General features: G+C 44.2%; 1 protein-coding gene across 4 annotated transcripts in view; it reads left to right on the top strand.

The window, feature by feature from the left end:
* The first annotated feature begins 925 nt into the window (after positions 1–925).
* Positions 926–21465, top strand: part of LOC121709322 (NADPH--cytochrome P450 reductase-like) — a 27634-nt gene continuing 7094 nt past the window's right edge. Inside the window, exons 1-11 of one of the 4 annotated variants that reach the window (XM_042092603.1) lie at positions 926–1002; positions 3281–3473; positions 10787–10835; positions 10984–11112; positions 12419–12568; positions 13124–13248; positions 14712–14801; positions 16370–16468; positions 17103–17219; positions 17375–17493; positions 18798–18979. In XM_042092603.1, coding sequence (XP_041948537.1) covers positions 3292–3473; positions 10787–10835; positions 10984–11112; positions 12419–12568; positions 13124–13248; positions 14712–14801; positions 16370–16468; positions 17103–17219; positions 17375–17493; positions 18798–18979 — 1242 coding nt within the window. In that variant the 5' untranslated portion in view covers positions 926–1002; positions 3281–3291. Of the gene's footprint in view, positions 1003–3280; positions 3474–7286; positions 7391–8268; positions 8792–10786; positions 10836–10983; positions 11113–12418; positions 12569–13123; positions 13249–14711; positions 14802–16369; positions 16469–17102; positions 17220–17374; positions 17494–18797; positions 18980–21465 lie in introns of those variants that run through there. The other 3 variants (XM_042092604.1, XM_042092606.1, XM_042092605.1) reach the window with 3 other exon arrangements.

Genomic DNA, 21465 nt, shown 5'->3' with positions numbered 1-21465 from the left:
ATTACATTACATTACATTTGGCTGACGCTTTTTAGCCAAAGCGACTAACAACATAGTAAACAGTTTAAGTTTTAGAGCAGTTCTCAACAATTTTAGGACAATTTAAAAACATTAGAGTACAGTAAGAATAAGTGCATCAGTGAGTGCTGTTTTTAACAGTTACTTGTCAGTTTGAGACGGCTGGTGAGTGCTAGGATCAGTAAGACTTGTTGTAAGTGTTGCTATGAGAGGAGATGTTCTCTAAAGAGCTGGGTCTTCAGGAGTTTTCTGAAAATGGAGAAGGTACATACATGACAAGGTAAACGCAATTACTCATACTAAAACCAACACCAACATTACACACACACACATACACTGCACAGCATTATGGGAGTTCAGTCATGAACCAGCTAGGCTCAGTTCACTACAATATGGTTCCTTTAAGGTAGGCTAAACTTTCGTTTCTCAGGTCTGCATTACAACCAATCAAATAAGCGCATGCCTGCCTCCAACAGCAGGATACAATCAAGATAACTTTTATTGAAAGTGAAACTAGGTAATACTTAAAAAAATAGAAGTGCCTTTGCACCAAAAAAAGGGACATTTGGTGTCCCGGGAAAGATGATCAATTTTCCGGGACAGACATTAAAAAAGAGAACAATCCCGGGAAAACCAGAACGTGTGGTAACCCTAAATAATATCCTAAGAGCTCAATTAAAAATTGAGAAATAAATACTGATAGATCGATTTAATAACGAATCATTGACGTTAACGGACTGAAGCATCGTGGATTCAAAACTTGTCAATGGCTGAGATTGTGAAATTCACCCTGATAATGCGCCCCCGCGGTTTTAAAATCGCCGCGCTGGACCATTAGCCCTGGACTTGTCTTGTGCTCCGCTGTCCATAGCTTTCCCAGCCGCACATAAAGCGCGTCATAGGGACACTTGCGTAAAGCGAACGCACACATTTTACGTAAGGACCAGTAGTTGTACAACACTACAACCCAACACGCGTCCGAAGGTACGTGTGCTAATGCGTTCCTCTAACATACCTTTGTGTTTGGCTTTCACCAGTTCGATTGCTGTGCTTTATTTCACCTAAAAATGTAATGAAAGGCTTCGCTTTGGTTTGCCTAAATGCCACGTGAGGCAATCTTAGAGGTTACAAGAATAAATACTGGGGAGGGAGAGAGTAGTGAGTGCGCTCTTGACACCAGAAGTCCATCACATTATGAATTACATATGGTGCTGTTCAGTAAAGTAATGTGTGTAGTCTACTGGAATACTATTGTGGAGTATATTGTGAACAATATATTCTTGTTTGCACTGCAACGTATGCCAGTCACTGTCCAAGAGATATGTGGGACTGGGGTAGGCTCCTTGACTTATGGTCTGAGTGATATCCAGTGACTGAATGTTCTTTTTTATATATAACGGTGCAGCAGTAACGCAATGAATTGCCAGTGCATTAGCCTGACGAGCCAGATCCACACCAGTGCATGATATTGTTGTTGGATTTCTTATGAAAAACCCCTAGAGGGCGCCATAAGTCCTCGAAAGGTTCTGCAGCAGCAAAACAGCAAACATTTCAAGTGCTCTGGTTTTCTGGAACAGCTAGATATTGATTGTTCTAGGCATGTGAAGAGAGATGTTGATTGTTCTAGGCATGTGAACAGATACGACTTTAGAAGACCTTGTTTTATTTTCCTGCATCAGTTTTGGAGCTCCAGATAAAACTATTATTCACCATTTGAAAGTAGCCTTGTGGACAGAACACAGTGGAAAATGCTTTGGTCGTAAACCATTTCTGTGATGTGGGTTGAGATTTTGATAACTTGAAGAGAAAAAATACTGATAATTGTATAGCACAGGGGTTCTCAAATTTTTGTGGGCCGGGGACCCCTCATGGAGTGGAAAATTCTCCAGACCCCTCATAATCGCAACACATAAAACTTAAAGGAGCCGTATGTAATAATAATATTTCAATTAATCATGAAATGGCCCTGATATTTAACTAGACATGAAGAAATCATGTTCATTTCAAATATTTATATCACTGACAACAGTAGTCCGGCCAGGATATTGTCATTTAAAAAGTTGCAGCCCTCAACTGATGTTGATGTTGTGTTTTGTCATGTCATGTTGTGTTTTGGCCAGATGCGCCACCCTCCACCTATCTACTAATCACAGTCAGTAGTGTTTCGGCATCCGGGTTGGCAACCTCAAGTCAGGGGGGAGGGGAAGGGGATACACCGCTCTTCCGTATTTTGAAAGTGATTGCAGTACCAGTTTTGGCCACAATCTTACATATGGTTCCTTTAAGTTAATCATGTAGCTGTATAGCATTTTTTTCTGTTAGATGCTTATGTTATATATGTTTTAAAAACACAGAGTGCTAATTCCACAATAGTCATGTTAGCAAACTTTGTCGGTATGTAGGATTTTTTTAAAGGATTGTTGTTTCTTTGTCAAATGTAGGCCTATTGTGTTGAACACATAGTGTTTGCTTCACATAACTTTAATTTTGTTGGCGGTTAATTAATAGTAGTGTTTTGACGTATTGATGTAACGTATCAGCAGATCAATTGGGCAAATACTGATACTGAAGCATTTTTCGCCATATAAGACTATTTAATATTATGTAGCAAACTTTGTCAGGGACTCCCTGACAATGTGCTGTGGACCCCTGGTCCAATAGCACAGGGGTTCTCAATGGTTTTGGTTCCAAGGACCCCTTTTGGGGGAGAACATTTTCCGAGGACCCCCTCATAACCGTAACAATTAAGCATGCCATTTGTATTCTCTGCAGTTGTGGCCAGGTCCACTATCCCATGGTTTTTGGCAGATGTGCAACTTCGTCTTTTGTCAGTGGTTTTTCCGTCACTTGACAACATGGACTGACTCAAACATTTCTACACATTCATCAGCTAGCTGGCTAACAAATAAGCCAAGCACCTGTTTCTAAGTAGCTCTCCAAAAGGTTTGAGGAAGACGTTCATAAATCTGATAACCCAGTCACTTGGGAAACATGTTACAATACAAGTACAGTCTACAAAGAGAGAAGATAAATGAGTTGAAAGGAACCTTTAAAAAGCATACAAATCATATTCAGCGGTTTTGGGTGGAGATCAGCTATGTGAATACAGCATAATACTAAAGTCTCCATGTTTATTTTTTTTCAAAGTAGCTCTCGAAGGAAAAAAGGTTGGAGACCCCTGGCATACAGTATAATAGTAATACAGTGTAATACCAAACTGACTGTATAATGACGGTGCTATTGTGACTGAACTGAAATCTAGGTTGAGGAACAATGGCGGACTCTGAGTCCATGGCTGCAGTGTCTCCTGAGGCTGAGGTGCTGGCGGAGGAGGAGGAGCTCATCACCAACCTGGACATCTTCCTCTTCTCCCTCCTGGCTGGTCTGCTCATCTACTGGTTCTTCTCTCGCAAGAAGCCCCTGGAGATCCCACAACTCAGGCCCATCCCCACCGTGTAAGTCTACCTAAGCCATGACAGGACACGCGTGTCTGTGCTCGCGTTTGGACCTCAGGGATCACAACTGGCACTTCAGTTACGTGCCTAGCCTGCCTGTAGGGGGCGCTTCAGTTACGTGCCTAGTGTAGCCTGCCTGGTGTAGCCTGCTTAGTGTAGCTTAGTGTAGCCTGCTTAGTGTAGCTAAGTGTAGCTTAGTGTAGCCTGCTCAGTGTAGCTTAGTGTAGCCTGCTTATTGTAGCTTAGTGTAGCCTGCTCAGTGTAGCTTAGAGTAGCCTGCTTATTGTAGCTTAGTGTAGCCTGCTTAGTGTAGCTTAGTGTAGCCTGCTTAGTGTAGCTTAGTGTAGCTTAGTGTAGCCTGCTCAGTGTAGCTTAGTGTAGCTTAGTGTAGCCTGCTTATTACATTACATTACATTACATTACATTACATTTGGCTGACGCTTTTTTAACCAAAGCGACTAACAACATGGTAAACAGTAAGTTTTAGAACAATTCTCACAATTTTAGGACAGTTTATAAAAAAAAAACACATTAGAGTACAGTAAGAATAAGTGCGTCGGTGAGTGCTGTATTTTAACAGTTACTTGTCAGTTTAACGGCTGGTGAGTGCTAGGATCAGTAAGACTTGTTGTAAGTGTTGCTATGAGAGTAGATGTTCTCTAAAGAGCTGGGTCTTCAGGAGTTTTTTGAAAGTGGAAAAGGATGTCCCTGCCCTTGTAGGAACTGGCAGTGTGTTCCACCAACGAGGAACAACAGATGAGAAAAGTTTGGATTGGCTTGAGCGTACCGGTGGTAGAGCTAGACGTCGTTTGTCAGAGGAGCGCAGCGGTCTGGAGGTAGTGTAAGTCTGTATGAGGGCATTCAAGTAGGTGGGAGCAGAACCGGAGACTACTTTGTAGGCAAGCGTTAGAGACTTGAATTTGATACGGGCCGCCATAGGTAGCCAGTGTAGCTGGATGAGCAGCGGGGTAACATGTGCCCTTTTGGGTTGGTTGTAGACCAGGCGCGCCGCCGCGTTCTGGATCATCTGAAGTGGTTTCACTGCGCAGGCTGGGAGACCTGTCAGGAGGGCATTGCAGTAGTCGAGTCGTGAGATGACTATTGCCTGAACCAGAAGTTGGGTAGCATCTTGAGTCAAGTAAGTCCTGATTTTCCGTATGTTGTAGAGTGCGAAACGGCATGACCGGGCGACTGAGGCAACATGATCTGAGAAGTTTAGTTGGTTGTCGAGAACAACTCCTAGATTTCTTGCAGTCCTGGTCGGTGAAACAGACAGGGAGTCAAATTTGATGTTGATGTCGTGGTGTATGGTAGGTTTAGCTGGGATGACCAGCAGTTCAGTCTTTGAGAGGTTCAGCTGGAGGTGGTGTGCCTTCATCCATGTAGCTATGTCTGAAAGGCAATCCGAGATCCGTGCTGAAACCAGGGGGTCGTCAGGTGGAAAGGACAGATAGAGCTGTGTGTCGTCTGCATAGCAGTGGTATGAGAAGCCGTGCGAACGGATAATCTGTCCCAAGGAGGTGGTGTAGATAGCAAAGAGGAGGGGGCCCAGCACTGAGCCCTGGGGGACCCCTGTGGTGAGATGGTGAGGTGCAGATAGCTGACCAAGCCATGATACGTTAAACGAGCGTCCTGTGAGGTAGGTTATTGTAGCTTAGTGTAGCTTCTTGACGTGAAAAATTATCTTTTAAATTCACACACATCATATGTGAAATTTGTGGCACAATTCAAACTGGACCAAAAAATAATTGTTATCTCTCCATTAACTCCCGTTCATAATTTTTTGAAAGATAGGTCCCATGGACCGGAAGTAGAAGGGACGGGACTTCACCACTCTATAAGGGGAGAACCTTCACTCTCGGAGCGCTTCCGGTGTGGTACTGCATCTAGGGGCGCTCGCGAATATTGTATTCGAAAGGGGAGGCAAAGACAATACACTTGGTTGAGTATTATATTTTTTAACGTGTCAATGACGTCATTCATTAGCATGATTATAGCATAGCATAGCATCAATGCTAGCGTGTTATGGGCAACAACGACCCAACCTGTAAGAAAACGAAAGTACATGACTCCCGTATTATTTCACTTTTGATTGATAATCCATATCCATTTTGCGAAAAATAAAATAAAACCTGAGGGTTTCAGTTGTTAAATAGGGGAAAACAATAAATATAGCCATGTAGCTCCATAGGACCCCATGTATTTTGGACTCGCCCGCGATCACCATCTAGGTGAACTCTGGTGAACTGCAGCCAAATTCGGTTTGTATGGGATTAATAGAGAGTGGGGAGGCTTTCCGTAGACGGGCTCTGGTGTAGCTTAGTGTAGCCTGCTTAGTGTAGCTTAGTGTAGCCTGCTTAGTGTAGCCTGCTTAGTGCAGCCTGCTTAGTGTAGCCTGCTTAGTGTAGCTTAGTGTAGCTTAGTGTAGCCTGCTTAGTGTAGCTTAGTGTAGCCTGCTTAGTGTAGCCTGCTTAGTGCAGCCTGCTTAGTGTAGCCTGCTTAGTGTAGCTTAGTGTAGCCTGCTTAGTGTAGCGTGCATCCTGGCACTCAGTGCTAGTCTCTCCACGCCCTGCTGTGAACTTCACAAGTGTGTTTTTTCTCTGTGTAGTGGCTCAGTGGAGGGCCCGCCCCCCTGGCCTCTCTCTGATGGTGTGTTCGCGTCTACAGGCTGCTGGAGCCCTGTGTGGTCAGTGGTGTCCGCACTACAGCTTCGCCCAGAGCTGAGATCAAGTTCTGCGCTGTGAGCGGGACAATGGGCTACTCGGACATATTGTTTAAATTATAGCGTTCTACTGGGGTCTGCAGGGGAACTCTCTGTTTAAATGATAGCGTTCTACTGGGGTCTGCAGAGGAACTCGCTGGTGTGCCGGCCTGGATCCGCTCTCTTACGTGCAGTGGACCACATCGGTGTTCTCTGGGTCGGCCCGGTGGTCCTTCTCCTGGTGTGACAGGGCTTTGGCATCGGTTTGCTAGCTTGCTATGTGTGTATGTGTGTGTGTGTGCATCTGCTTGCTAGCTTGCTGTGTCAGAGCCGAGGACATGCTGTGATAATGAGACATCAGAATTGGAGACTTCTATGCGTCTTAATTCCAAAGCCGACTGAGAAAGAAGAGGAGAGTTTGGTTGGTTGCTGTCTGAAAGCTGTATTCCAAGTATTGTTTTTTTATCTTAACTATAATAGTTGTAAACTATGTGTTTCTAAGACATACTGAATGTTATGTGTAAGTGAGTTTGTGTGTATGTGTGTGTGTATGTGTGTGTGTATGTGTGTCACCTCTTAAACCCCGCCCCTCAGAACCCCAAACGCATCACCTCACCCCCTAAACCCCGCCCCTCAGAACCCAAACGCGTCACCTCACCACCTAAACCCCGCCTCCAGACGCTCTCTGATGATTAAATGATAGGCCGAGAGCTCCACTTGTCAGCTGCAATCAGAGTCAGCTGGCGTCCGTCTAATGGGCCTGATCTGTGGCAGTGCAGCCCGGGGTCTCGTAAGGTAGCTGACCACGGAGAGAGGAGGAAACGGCCCTGCTCCTCACAAAGGACCACTCAGGAATATAATCCCTGTAAGCAGGAAGGAAGGAAGAGCGCCTGCCAGTGTACTCGGGTTTCCTCTGCTCACCGGCATGTGCCTTTGAAGTGGTTGTGGGCTTGTCATGACACAGAATGTGTGGGAACGTCCTCTGACCCACTGGTAGTTTCCCCCCAGAGACCTCTTCTCTCCTCTCCTCTCCTCTTCTCTCTTTTCTTTTTTATTAAATAAATATCAACCCACATTCTCTCAATTCCTCGGAGGTCTCAGTGGCTCTCACCAGTTGGAAAGTTGTGGTTGCTGTTGCTTTTTCTTTTTCTTTTTATTGTCAAAGTGGATTCATCATGAACTGGTCATTCTGGATATTATATTTCATCATGAACTGGTCAGTTGGGATATTGTATATTTCATCATGAACTGGTCAGTTGGATATTGTATATTTCATCATGAACTGGTCAGTTGGGATATTGTATACTTCTCTGGAATTCCACTTCATTTTGTTTTGTATGATTGAATTACTTTCCTTGCCTTCAGCAGTTTGCAGTTGGCTGTGCATGTGTTCGTGTAGTATATTGTGTGTGTGTGTGTGTGTGTGTGTGTGTGTGTTTGTGTCTGTGTGTCTGTATGTGTGTGTGTGTGCGACGCATACTGTGTATACTGTGCACTGTGTGTATGTACATGTGCATTGTATACGTGTGTGTGCATTCTGTGTGTATTTTTGTACTGTGTGTGTGTTTTGTAAGTGTTTGTGTGGGAGGTGGCTATGGGGAGGGGATCTGTGGAAAATGTCATGAGATATTCCCATGGCTCTCAAGGCCCGCTCCACTACTGCCAGATGTGAGAGAGACAGAGAGAGAGGGAGAGAGAGAGAGAGGGAAAGAGAGAGCAAGAGAGTGAGAGAGAAAGAGAGAGAGAGAGACAGAGAGTGAGAGAGAGCAAGAGAGAGGCAGAGAGAAAGCAAGAGAGTGAGAGAGAAAGAGAGAGCAAGAGAGTGAGAGAGAGAGGCAGAGAGTGAGAGAGAGCAAGAGAGAGAGGCAGAGAGAAAGAGAGAGTGAGAGAGAAAGAGAGTAAGAGAGTGAGAGATAGCAAGAGAGTGAGAAAGAGGCAGAGAGAGACACAGAGAGAAACATAGAGAGAGAGAGGGGAGAGAGAGAGATCAAGATAGAGGTAGCAAGAGAAACAGAGAGGGAGAGAGGAGTGGGGAGAGAGAGGGAGAGAGAAAGAGAGAGAGGAGTGGGGAGAGAGGGAGAGAGAACGGCGTCCCCTCCAGACTGCACGTCCAGAGTCTCCTGTCTCCTCCCCCTCCCCTCCTCTCCACAGCTGAGCTGAAACATGTAGAGACCACGCGCGTCCACTCCTCTGCTCTCCACTGCTCTCCTCTCCACTCCTGTCCTCTCCTCTCCTCTGCTCTCCTCTCCTGTCCACTGCTCTCCTCTTCTCTGCTCTCCACTGCTCTCCTCTCCACTCCTGGGGTTGTCCAGCTCTCCTCTCCTCTCCTCTCCACTGCTCTCCTCTCCACTCCTGGGGTTGTCCAGCTCTCCTCTCCTCTCCTCTCGTCTCTGCTCAACTGGCCACGTGAGCTGCTCAGCCCTGGGCAGCCCAGGCTCTGTCCCCAGCACACGGGCCCAGGCCCTGGGGCTCAGGCCTGTGTGTGTGTGTAAGGCGCTGGGATGTAGAGCTGCTCGGCAGGAGCTTGTGAGAGGGACCGGGCTACGGGTCCGATCCGGCTGGACGTCATGGGCTGCACCTTCTCTATGCCACAGGACAGGAGGGAGGCAGCCGAGAGGTCAGTCTGGGGCGACGGGAGACACAGCAGGACCGTCCGCGACGTCCACTCATATCCTTCCCTGTCCTGCCGGTTGTGTGTTTCTGATGTATGCTGACGGATCCTGCTGCAGCAGTGATCGTGCTCTAAGAATGCTGACGGATCCTGCTGCAGCAGTGATCATGCTCTAAGAATGCTGCAGCAGTGATCGTGCTCTAAGAATGCTGCAGCATTGATCATGCTCTAAGAATGCTGCAGCAGTGATCATGCTCTAAGAGCTTTTCTGTAACTTCTGACTGAAGTGGATGTATGAATTTGTTTTCTTTACTTTTCAGTTTGTAGTGGTTGCCCAGGTGTGTTTTGATAGAGAGGGTGAGATATGAAGTGGGTGATAGATTATGAAGAGGGTTATAGATTATGAAGTGGGTTACAGATTATGAAGTGCCTTGAAGCTCATCAAGTTTGTTCCACGGTGTTGCTGGGATTTTAGCTCAGTTGTAGTGGGTTTGTAGTCATGGTCTCATAGTTGTGTAGGTGTGGGTTTGTAGTCATGGTCTCATAGTTGTGTTAGTGTGACGTGTGTTAGTTAGCCATGTTAGCGTGACGTGTGTTATTTAGCCGTGTGACGTGTTAGTTTGCCGTGTTAGCGTGACGTGTGTTAGTTAGCCATGTTAGCGTGACGTGTGTTAGTTAGCCGTGTTAGCGTGACGTGTGTTAGTTAGTTGTGTTAGCGTGACGTGTGTTAGCCGTGTGACGTGTGTTAGTTAGCCGTGTTAGTGTGACGTGTGTTAGTTAGCCGTGTTAGCGTGACGTGTGTTAGTTGTGTTAGTGTGACGTGTGTGAGTTAGCCGTGTTAGTGTGACGTGTGTTAGTTAGCCGTGTTAGTTAGTTAATTAGATGGGAGTACAACAGAGTGCTAAGTGTTGAGGAAGCTGTAAGGAAGTATTCTCTTGGTGTGTGCTTGTGTGTGTGTGTTTGTTTTTGTGTGTGTGTGTGTGTGTGCTGTATTCTCTTGGTGTGATAGCAGTTATATATGGATGGGAACACAGTGTTTCCCACAGAATTGATTCTATTTGTGGTGGTAGGTTTGCAGAATTTACTTGAATGCAACAGTTGTTAGCAAATTAGTGCAGTGTGGTTATGATGCTAACCAGATTTAAGCACAATTTAGTACAACCTGTAAAATCATTGTGTGGTGGTCAATGTTTATATTGTGGTGGACCGCCACAAATAAGTCAATGTATGGGTAAGTCAATGTATGGGTAAGTCAATGTATGGGAAACACTGAAACATTAGGAATCTACCCTTTATGCCTACTATTCAAAAAGTGTAGAAGTACTGCATACTTGTGTGTGTGTGTGTGTGTGTGTGTGTGTGTGTGACTCAAATACCCTTGCAGTCTAAGCATTTCCTCAGATTGTTAAGGTGTGAAAGCTTAGACCTCACAAAAACACACAGTGTTTCTCTGAGAGGCTCAACAACGCAGCTCTCTTAAAAGTTTTGAAAGTTGTCACCACTTAGATTTACTTCCAACACTATACTATACTATACTATAAGTGATATATGGCTTCATAAGGTTGTTGTGAGGCCTTTGTAAAGGCTGGCGTTTCTCTCTGCTGGAGCTGAAACAGAGGTGTGTGTGTGTGTGTGTGTGTGTGTGTGTGTGAGGCCGTTTTAACGGGCGTTCCGCTGGCCCCTAAGGGGCGGCCCCACCACAGGAAATTCTCTCTCCGTGTCTGACTCGGACTCGAGACGTGTGGACAGTGGGATACAAAAGCAGCTGCCTCCAAAAACTGCCTCCAAATTCTCTTCTTTCTCTCTCCCTCTCTCTCTCTCTCCCTCTCTCTCTCCCTCTCTCTCTCCGTCTCTCTCTCTCTCCCTCTCTCTCTCCGTCTCCCTCTCTCTCCCTCTCTCTCTCCGTCTCCCTCTCTCTCCCTCTCTCTCTCCCTCTCTCTCTCTCTCTCTCTCTCTCTCTCTCTCTCTCCCTCTCTCTCTCCTTCTCTGTCTGTCCTGCAGGGTGCCCCCCATGAGAGAGACCAGCTTCATTGAGAAGATGAAGAAGGCGGTGAGTGGACTGACAGGCTTCACCTCAGTGGTGACCCACACATGCGTTTAAGCCCACGATGGGAGCACAGACAACCAGGCGTGTCTTCCTCATGTGCTGGAATGAGCGGAACTCTGTTCCCCCTGTTCTTTTCTTCACCACATTCCAGAGTCGGAACATTGTGGTGTTCTACGGTTCTCAGACGGGCACTGCAGAGGCCTTTGCCACCCAGCTGGCCAAAGATGCCCAGCGCTACGGCATGAAGGGGATGCCAGCTGACCCCGAGGAGTATGACATGGTAGTCTCACCACAGTACACACACACACAGTCCACACACACACACACACACACACACACACACACACACACACACACACACACACACACACACTCTACACACACACACACTTAACAGTGATATATTCAGTATAACATGTTAAGAGCTCTTAACTAAAACCTATGACAAAGAGAAGGCTCTTTATGATCAATTATGAGTAATGAAAAGATTGAAGGAGGATCCATGGAACACTATGAGTAGCAGCGCAATAGTGAGGAGGATTCATGGAACACTATGAGTAGCAGCACAATAGTGAGGATCCATGGAACACTATGAGTAGCAGCGCAATAGTGAGGATCCATGGAACACTATGAGTAGCAGCACAATAGCGAGGAGGATTCATGGAACACTATGAGTAGCAGCACAATAGTGAGGATCCATGGAACACTATGAGTAGCAGCACAATAGTGAGGATCCATGGAACACTATGAGTAGCAGCGCAATAGTGAGGAGGATCCATGGAACACTATGAGTAGCAGCGCAATAGTGAGGAGGATCCATGGAACACTATGAGTAGCAGCGCAATAGTGAGCAGGATCCATGGAACACTATGAGTAGCAGCACAATAGTGAGGAGGATCCATGGAACACTATGAGTAGCAGCACAATAGTGAGGATCCATGGAACACTATGAGTAGCAGCGCAATAGTAAGGAGGATCCATGGAACACAATGAGTAGCAGCGCAATAGTGAGGAGGATCCATGGAACACTATGAGTAGCAGCACAATAGTGAGCAGGATCCAACACTATGAGTAGCAGCGCAATAGTGAGGAGGATCCATGGAACACTATGAGTAGCAGCGCAATAGTGAGCAGGATCCATGGAACACTATGAGTAGCAGCACAATAGTGAGGAGGATCCAACACTATGAGTAGCAGCACAATAAGCTTGAGCTTATGAACACCAAGAATTATGCAGATGAATTAGCTCTCATTTAATTTGTATACATGCAAAATGAGAGCTAATACCGTATATGGATGCGGTCTGCGTTGATAATTATATGGATGCGTTCTGCGTTGATAATTATATGGATGCGTTCTGCGTTGAGGATGCGTTCTGCGTTGATAATTATATGGATGCGTTCTGCGTTGATAATTATATGGATGCGGTCTGCGTTGATAATTATATGGATGCGTTCTGCATTGATAATATATGGATGCGGTCAGCGTTGATAATTATATGGATGCGTTCTGCATTGATAATATATGGATGCTTTCTGCGTTGATAATTGATGGGAATGACGTCTGTTCCCTCTCTTTGCCTTCAGTCAGAGCTGTCTCGTCTGACGGAGATCCCAGGGTCCCTTGTGGTGTTCTGCGTGGCTACGTACGGCGAGGGTGACCCCACGGATAACGCCCAGGACTTCTACGACTGGATGCAGGCCGCAGACGACAGCCTAGAGGGCGTGAACTACGCTGTGAGTAACTGACCCGACGGGGGGTCAGTAGAGCACAGCGTCATGCAGTGATGCTCATGGGGACTCTATACGCTAAACACTTTGCCGTCTGGGCTAATTTCCCAAAAAGCTGGCATGTTCATTTAGAGGTGCTCTACGGTTAAAATAACGAGTTTCATATGAGCTTTTGAACTAGAAACTTGAATATCGTCACAACTGAAAATCCATAATCAAATCACCACCATTTTATGAAATGTATTTTCATACCTTCTATGAATGTTTAAAAATACTACCATGCCATTCTACGAAATGCAATTTTATTGCATAAAAAGAAGAAAATTATTTCCATATTATTTTACTTTTTTTTACGTTTTATGAATAATAATGATAGACATAAACCTTGTCAGTTCTTAGGTGATGGAGGTGATTTTTCTAGCTCTCCATATTGATATTATGTCTGTAGTCATTGAGAGTAGCATTAAATTCTGTTTTTGTAAAGCCCAGAGTGGTACTTCCTGTAAACAGGTATTGTTTTTGTAAAGGCCTGACCCAAATGAGTGTTGTTTGTGCGCCCAGGTGTTTGGCTTGGGGAATAAGACCTACGAGCACTACAACGCCATGGGGAAGTATGTGGACAAGAGACTCGCTGAGCTCGGCGCCAGAAGAGTCTTTGACCTGGGTCTGGGAGATGACGACGGCAAGTGAGTGTTGGTTTGCTGCTCTGTGTGTGTACGTATTGCTAAAGAAATCCCTGTTCGTGAGGTAACAAACCCACATCTTTATAATTACATATACGCCAATACTGAGAGTATACTCGTACTAAACCCTCTTTATAATTAGATATACGCCAATACTGAGAGTATACTCATACTAAACCCTCTTTATTACAGTTTTTCTCAGTCGCTTTGGTGCTTTTCTTACATCACTATTAACATTTGCACAGCAGTTAGTGCATTTCTCGAAACAATTAGTGCAAACTGCAAAACCTAGTGGATAACCTGCAAAAGCACGTCACTTGCTCAAAATGGATAGTCCTTTCCTCAAAAGCATGTATTCATGTCAATGAAACTGTCAGTGTCATCAAAATGAGAAGTCTTGACACCATCGTTTATGAACAAGATAGTCGTTGGACATGAACAAGATAGTAATGGCTTTGTCATGTTTTCATTATGACAGTTTATTCTCTCAGTGTTTTCCCATGCAAAAAAAGGTCAGAACTCGGTGACACTACCTGAACATGCTCAAGACAGCACTATACACTACTTGTACAGCCATTTGAAAACTACAGTAAAGTTACACATTGCTGCAGTTAGGGGAGTAAGTGAGTACAAGTAAGTGAGTGCGATTCTACAGCATTGTGACAGAATTTGATAACTAGTTCAACAATTTTGTATGTAATGACTCAAGCAATGAAATGAAGACTATTAGTTTTATTGAGAACGACTATTCAGCATCCATAAGTATAGTTAATTTTGACTGACATGACATAAGCAAATGCTAATGTTATAAAACAGCAGAGAATTGTATGAAAGCAACTGATGCATGTCCAAAAGCATTTGCAATTTGCTCAGAGGAAGGAGAAATTGCTACTATGATGTGCACAAATGACTAAATGTTGTGGAATTATGAGAATTTTCATTCTGATCTGAGAAAAGCACCAAAGCAACTGAGAAAAACTGTATTAGATACGCCAATGCTGAGAGTATACTCATACTAAACCCTCTTTATTATTAGATACGCCAATACTGAGAGTATACTCATACTAAACCCTCTTTATTATTAGATACACCAATGCTGAGAGTATACTCATACTAAACCCTCTTTATTATTAGATATGCCAATGCTGAGAGTATACTCATACTAAACCCTCTTTATTATTAGATACACCAATACTGAGAGTATACTCATACTAAACCCTCTTTATTATTAGATACGCCAATACTGAGAGTATACTCATGGTCATATTCAAACCCTCTGATGCCATGCACCAATACTGATTCATTGCAATATATGGCTATAGCCTCCAAACACTAATGCAGACACAGTTTTATGTAGGTTGTTGTGTTCCATCACGTCTAAAGTCTTAACTCTCGCCTGAATCACACACACCAAGTCACACAGTTGAGGAAGTTGTGTCCTGTTATGGCCCTCTGTTGCTGTCCAGTCTGGAGGAGGACTTTGTGTCGTGGAAGGAGCTCTTCTGGCCTGCAGTGTGCGAGTTCTTTGGGGCAGAGGCCACAGGTGACGACTGCTGGTAAGCTCCGCCCCTTACCTGTCCACCCGTCTTACCACCTGTCTGTATGCCTGTCTATCTACCTGTCTGTCTGTCTACCTGTCTGTCTGTCTGTCTGTCTGTCTACCTGTCTGTCTGTCTACCTGTCTGTCTGTCTGTCTGCCTGTCTGTCTGTCTACCTGTCTGTCTGTCTACCTGTCTGTCTGTCTATCTCTCTGCCTGTCTATTTGTTTGTCTGCCTGTCTGTCTGTCTGCCTGTCTGTATATACAGTATGTTTTTGCTGCTCTGTTTGTTCATAGTCTTAGTGCAAACAGGAAATGGTTTGTTGAAATGTTAGGGGTCAAGTTTGTGAATGTTTATTGGCTTAAGTTAACTTTGGACTCTTCCCCGGTCCCAGATCAGTGCAGGCATAATCTCACCCACTTTACAGTTTTTCTCAGTCGCTTTGGTGCTTTTCTCAGATCAGAATGAAAATTCTCATAACTATTAGTTCAACCTCCACAACATTTAGTCATTTGTGCACATCATAGTAGCAATTTCTCCTTCCTCTGAACAAATTGCAAATGCTTTTGAACATGTATCAGTTGCTTTGTCATGTCAGTCTAAATTAACTATACTTATGGATGCTGAATAGTCGTTCCCAATAAAACTAATAGTCTTCATTTCATTGCTTGAGTCATTACATACAAAATTGGTGAACTACAGTAGTTATCAAATTCTGTCACAATGCTGTAGAATTGCAAAGAGCACATACAGTAAAATTGTGAAACGTACATATTCAGTGTCTTGTACTCACTTACTCCCCTAGCTGCAGCAATGTGTAACTTTACTGTAGTTTTCAAATGTCTGTACAAGTACTGTATAGTGCTGTCTTGAGCATGTTCAGGTAGTGTCACCGAGTTGTGACCTTTTTTTGCATGTGAAAACACTGAGAGCATAAACTGTCGTAGGCCTAATGAAAACATGACAAAGCCATTTGACTATCTTGTTCATAAACGATGGTGTCAAGACTTCTCATTTTGATGACACTGGCAGTTTCATTGATATAAATACTTGCTTTTGAGGAATGGACTATCCATTTTGTGCAAGTGACATGCTTTTGCAGGTTATCCACTAGGTTTTGCAGTTTGCACTAATTGTTTTGAGAAATGTACTAACTGCTGTGCAAATGTTAATAGTGATGTGAGAAAAGCACCAAAGCGACTGAGAAAACAATGCTTTTTCTGTAATACCAGCTGACATGTGAAGTGAGTATACAAATACACACACGCACACGCACACACACACACGCACACACACACGCAGGAGCGCAGTCAAGAGCGCAGTCAAGCATCAAGTTACATTATTATACCTGTGGTTTGGTCAGATATGAGTAGAGTTATTTTACTAACATCAAGTCCACTGGCAACTGTATCTATCTATCTATCTATCTATCTATCTATCTATCTATCTATCTATCAGTATTTGGGCTTACACTTGTATATATATCATACCGTAGTATATATATCATGTTACCCTCGGGTTAGTTTCACACTCGGGATCTGTTCTGTGCGATGAAGTGAATTGATTTGTGTTGGTCCACCCACAGCGTGCGTCAGTTTGAGCTGGTGACCCACAGTGACCTCACCATGACCCAGGTGTTCACCGGTGAGATGTCACGACTCAGGAGCTACCAGACCCAGAGACCGTGAGTTACTGCACTCCTCCATCCACCTCTCTCTCTATCTATACATCCATCTCTCTCTCTATCCATCTCTCTCTCTCTATCCATCTCTCTCTCTATCCATCCATCCATCCATCTATCTCTCTCTATATTTATCGATCTCTCTCTATCCATTCATCCCTACATCCATCTCTCTCTCTCTATCCATCTCTCTCTCTATCCATTCATCCCTACATCCATCTCTCTCTCTATCCATCCACTCATCTCTCTATGTATCCATCTACCCAACAATACTGTCGTTGTAGTATTTACTACCTAAGGTCTCTTCTGCATAGTAGTATTAGTTGTAGTATTTACTACCTAAGGTCTCTTCTGCATAGAAGTATTAGTTATAGTTTTTATTGCTACTAAGGTCTCCTCTGCATAGTAGTATTAGTTGTAGTATTTATTGCTAAGGTCTCCTCTGCATTGTAGTATTAGTTGTAGTATTTACTACCCAAGGTCTCCTCTGCATAGTAGTATTAGTTGTAGTATTTATTGCTAAGGTCTCTTCTGCATAGTAAACTTTATCTCTAATGTAGATTTGTTTTTGCATATTACCTGGAAATATATATTTAATTCAGAATGTAACATACAGTACATTATGTCTTGCTTAAAGGCCTTTCGATGCCAAGAATCCATTCCTGGCCGAGGTCACTGCCAACCGCAAGCTGAATAAGGGAGGTGAACGCCACCTAATGCACCTGGAACTGGACATCTCAGGATCCAAACTCAGGTACACACACACACACACACACACACACACACACAGACACACAGACACACACACAGGTCAGGCTCCAAAATCAGGTACACACACACACACACACACACACACACACACACACACACAGACTCTTTTATGGCTGCCTAATGAAGCATTTGATGCAGGTATGATGCAGGAGACCATGTGGCAGTGTACCCCACCAATGACGTCGCCCTGGTAACCAGACTGGGAGAAGTGCTGACCGTGGAGCTGGACACGGTGATCTCCCTCAACAACCTGGATGGTGTGTGTGTTTGTGTGTGTGTGTGTGTGTGTGTGAGTCTGTGTGTGTGGGTGTGTGTGTGAGTCTGTGTGTGTGTGTGTGTGTGTGTGTGTGTGTGTGTGTGTGTGTGTGTGTGATCTGATTCAGTCGTTGATATGGGTGTGTGTTTTTAACCTGGATGGTATGTGTGTTCTGATTCAGTCGTTGATATGGGTGTGTGTTTTTAACTTCGTGTTGGCACAAGTTCACACACACACACACACACACACACACACACACACACACACACATACAAAACAAACAAACAAACAAATAAACACACACACAAACAGTGAGACAAATATGTACCAAGACTCTTCATCTCCTTCACAAACACTTACACACCCCAACAGACATGCACACACACACAGGCGCGCACACACACACACACACACACACACACACACACACAGGCGCGCACACACACACACACACACACAGGCGCGCACACACACACACACACAGGCGCGCACACACACACAAACACACACACACACACACACTCACACACACACACACAGAAAGAAAACAAAGCCCTCATCTCTGTCCCAGATAGCCCAACCCTACTCACTCACTCACAGGAAAACAAAGGCCCGTACTGAGTCACACCAGGATGTCAGCCTCATGTGTAGTACTGGAGTCTGGCCTCCTCCAGGGTCTAGTGCTGTGTTAGTCACTTCTGTTCAGCTCACACAGGTTTTAATTCACAGGGCCACATTACAAAATTATTCATAGGGCCATATTACTAAAATATTACACATAGGTTTTAATTCACAGGGCCATATTACTAAAATATTACACATGGGTTTTAATTCACAGGGCCATATTACTACAATATTACACATAGGTTTTAATTCACAGGGCCATATTACTAAAATATTACACATAGGTTTTAATTCACAGGGCCATATTACTAAAATATTACACATAGGTTTTAACACATGTTTTTAAAATCTGTCTCTGTCTGGCCCTGTCTCTCTCCATTCATTTCAATTCAAATTGCTGTATTGCTCTATGTAATTATTGTAGTAATATGTTATATATAAATATTACAGGAATAGAATACTATTGAAATACTGAATTTGGAAATATAGAATACTGAAACACTGTTGGTATATAGATTAGTGTATTATATAGATCCGTGTATATTACTATAATACTAGTATAATATGCGATTATATGTGATACGTAGCGTATGTATCAGTGTCCCTGTGATACGTAGCGTATGTATCTGTGTCCCTGTGATGCGTAGCGTATGTATCCGTGTCCCTGTGTCCCTGTTTCAGAGGAGTCCAATAAGAAGCACCCGTTCCCCTGCCCCTGCTCCTACCGCACGGCGCTGACCCACTACCTGGACATCACCAGTCCGCCTCGCACCAACGTGCTGTACGAGCTCGCCCAGTACGCCACCGACCCCCAGGAGCAGGACATGCTGCGCAAGATGGCGTCCGCCTCTGCCGAGGGCAAGGTACCGCTGGTGGGGTGGGGTGGGGTGGGGTGGGCAAGATGGCGTCCGCCTCTCCTGAGGGCAAGGTACCGCTAGTGGGGTGGGGTGGGGTGGGCAAGATGATTAGCATGATTTTGATTATTCACAAACAATAATTAGTACATGGACATGTGGAAATGTGTTAAAGGCGAACTATGCAGCTTTTTTAGCTTAATTTGCAGGTTTTTTAGCTCAATTTACCTTAACATAACAGCTTCGGAGTCATTGGAATGGTTATATGACTTTTTTCGGGTTGATTGGTGGCCGTCTCGCTTCCCCCTTGCGCCTGTGAGCGGAAAAACCACCCTTGCAACTGTGGGCCGGCGGGCTGATGGCCTCAGTGTCAGGAAGTATAACGAGTGTAACAAATTGCTTTACTGCATTCAAATACACATACACGCCAGGCACCGGCTAGAACAAGGTAGTGATGGAGTTTCTCAGACATTCGTCATGACAGAGCCAGCGAAAAAGAAGCAAAAACCGAGAAAACAGCGAGGAAATTGCCAATACTGCATAGTTTACCTTTAAATAGTGATTTTCAGTGAAACCTCCTGCAAGGCCTCTGTGGTCCAGCAGGAGGCTCCACACCACTGTTAAAACACTTGCTGTAGAAGGAACTCAGTATGGATGTTATGCTTTCCTGCAAATTCACCAATCCTGTGAGACTTTACCAAAATATAAGTGACCTTTACAAATAATTACGGTCGTCAGAATATGCTCTAGGAGTGTTGGACTATGATGTGTTCCTGTATAGAGCACAGTCTGTTTAGCTTGTTGACCATAAAAATGAGCAAAAGAGTGATCGTTTGTCAAACAGAACAAACAAACAAATAATCATGAGAGGTTAATAGATAAACATCAGATCATTAGAGATCACAAACAATCACGAGTGATGACAAATAATCACGAGAGATATATAAATACACATCAGATTATTAGTGATCACAAATAAAGGTGAAGCAGCCCCTGATTGCATGCGCTCTGGGCACTAGAATGGGCGTCTCGTAGTCCTGCTCTGGCCACTAGAATGGGCGTCTCTGACTCATACTGCCGTCTCGGTGCCGGAGGCAGGAGGAATGTTAAATACAGGTTTTCGACAGGTGTTCCATTGTGTTATACATGTCTTTGAAGGGGTGTTCCTTTGTGTTAATGATGTCTTCAGGTGTTCATTGTGTTTCTGCCATGGTGGTGAGATGACTGATGGCTGTGCACAGGCCTATTTTAAACGCTGCCTTTGTTATCTTAAGGAGCCTTATCTCTGTGTTCTGTAGTATTCTGTGTTCAACACCATGACTGTCTATTTCTACGCAGAGCTTCTGAGTGAGATTAGGTTTCAAGACTGTTCAATGCTATGTAAGCCTGACGTAGGCAGCACAGTTCTATTCAAAACCCTGTTTAAAGCTATAAGCCTGACGTAGGCAGCTCAGTTTTATTCAGAAGCCTGTGGGCAGGGGTAAAATATTCTGTCTGGCCTCTAGGGTAGTTTAAAGCACACATGGAAAGATACTATTTACATTTTACTGATGAATGTTACTTATAAACCTTCCAGACGTTGTATTGGAGCAATTCATACAATTCTTACAATTAATGGAAGGAACTGAAAGAGTATTCATTCAATTGCACTGAAATGAAACTGGACCCCTGTATTAAGCGCAAGCTATCTGTGGCTTATATGACACCACTCGGTTGTATTAACAAGCTATCTGTGGCTTATATGACACCACTCAGTTGTATTAACAAGCTATCTGTGGCTTATATGACACCACTCGGTTGTGGGTTGAGTGCCAGCAAGGTCTCCAAAAACCCAGTGTAAACCACTTAGTTTACCACTCTGAGTTAACTTAACCCAATGTAAACCACTTTGTTTACCACTCTGAGTTAACTTAACCCAATGTAAACCACTTAATTCACCACTCTGAGTTAACATCACCAGATTTGTCACTAAACCACGGACTTGGAATACCCCATGAGCTGGGTGTTGTTTATTTGTTTACTTCAGGCATTGTACCAGAGGGGTATTCCAGAAAGGAGGTTTAACAAACACTGAGATAAAACTTAACCTCTGGGTTGTCTGAACCTGTGGCGACTAAACCCGAGCTGTCGGTTCCAAAACACCGGTTACCAGTTAGTTCAATCAACCCTGTGTTAGATAACCTAGAGTTGTGCGCGTTCACGGCGAACTAATCATCTATTGAGAGTCGAAACAATGAGTGAAACCGGCGAAACGAAGAGCACCGTATTTTTCCAAACAATACAACAATTTCAACATAACCTGAACAAAACCTACCCCCTACCAGGTTAAGTTCAGAGCCTATGTTACCATAGTTACTTACATAGCCTGATAATTTTTGAGCTTTCTGGAACTGAAATCCCAGGTTTACCGTTTACTCTGGGTTTACATACCCAGTTCAGTTCAGAGCCTATGTTACCATAGTTACTTACATAACCTGATCATATTTGAGCGTTCT

This window comes from Alosa sapidissima, chromosome 5, assembly GCF_018492685.1.
Source record: "Alosa sapidissima isolate fAloSap1 chromosome 5, fAloSap1.pri, whole genome shotgun sequence".
Taxonomy (NCBI): Eukaryota; Metazoa; Chordata; class Actinopteri; order Clupeiformes; family Clupeidae; genus Alosa; species Alosa sapidissima.
The sequence above is the reverse complement of the archived record's forward strand: the minus strand, read 5'-3'. Positions and strand labels throughout refer to the sequence as shown.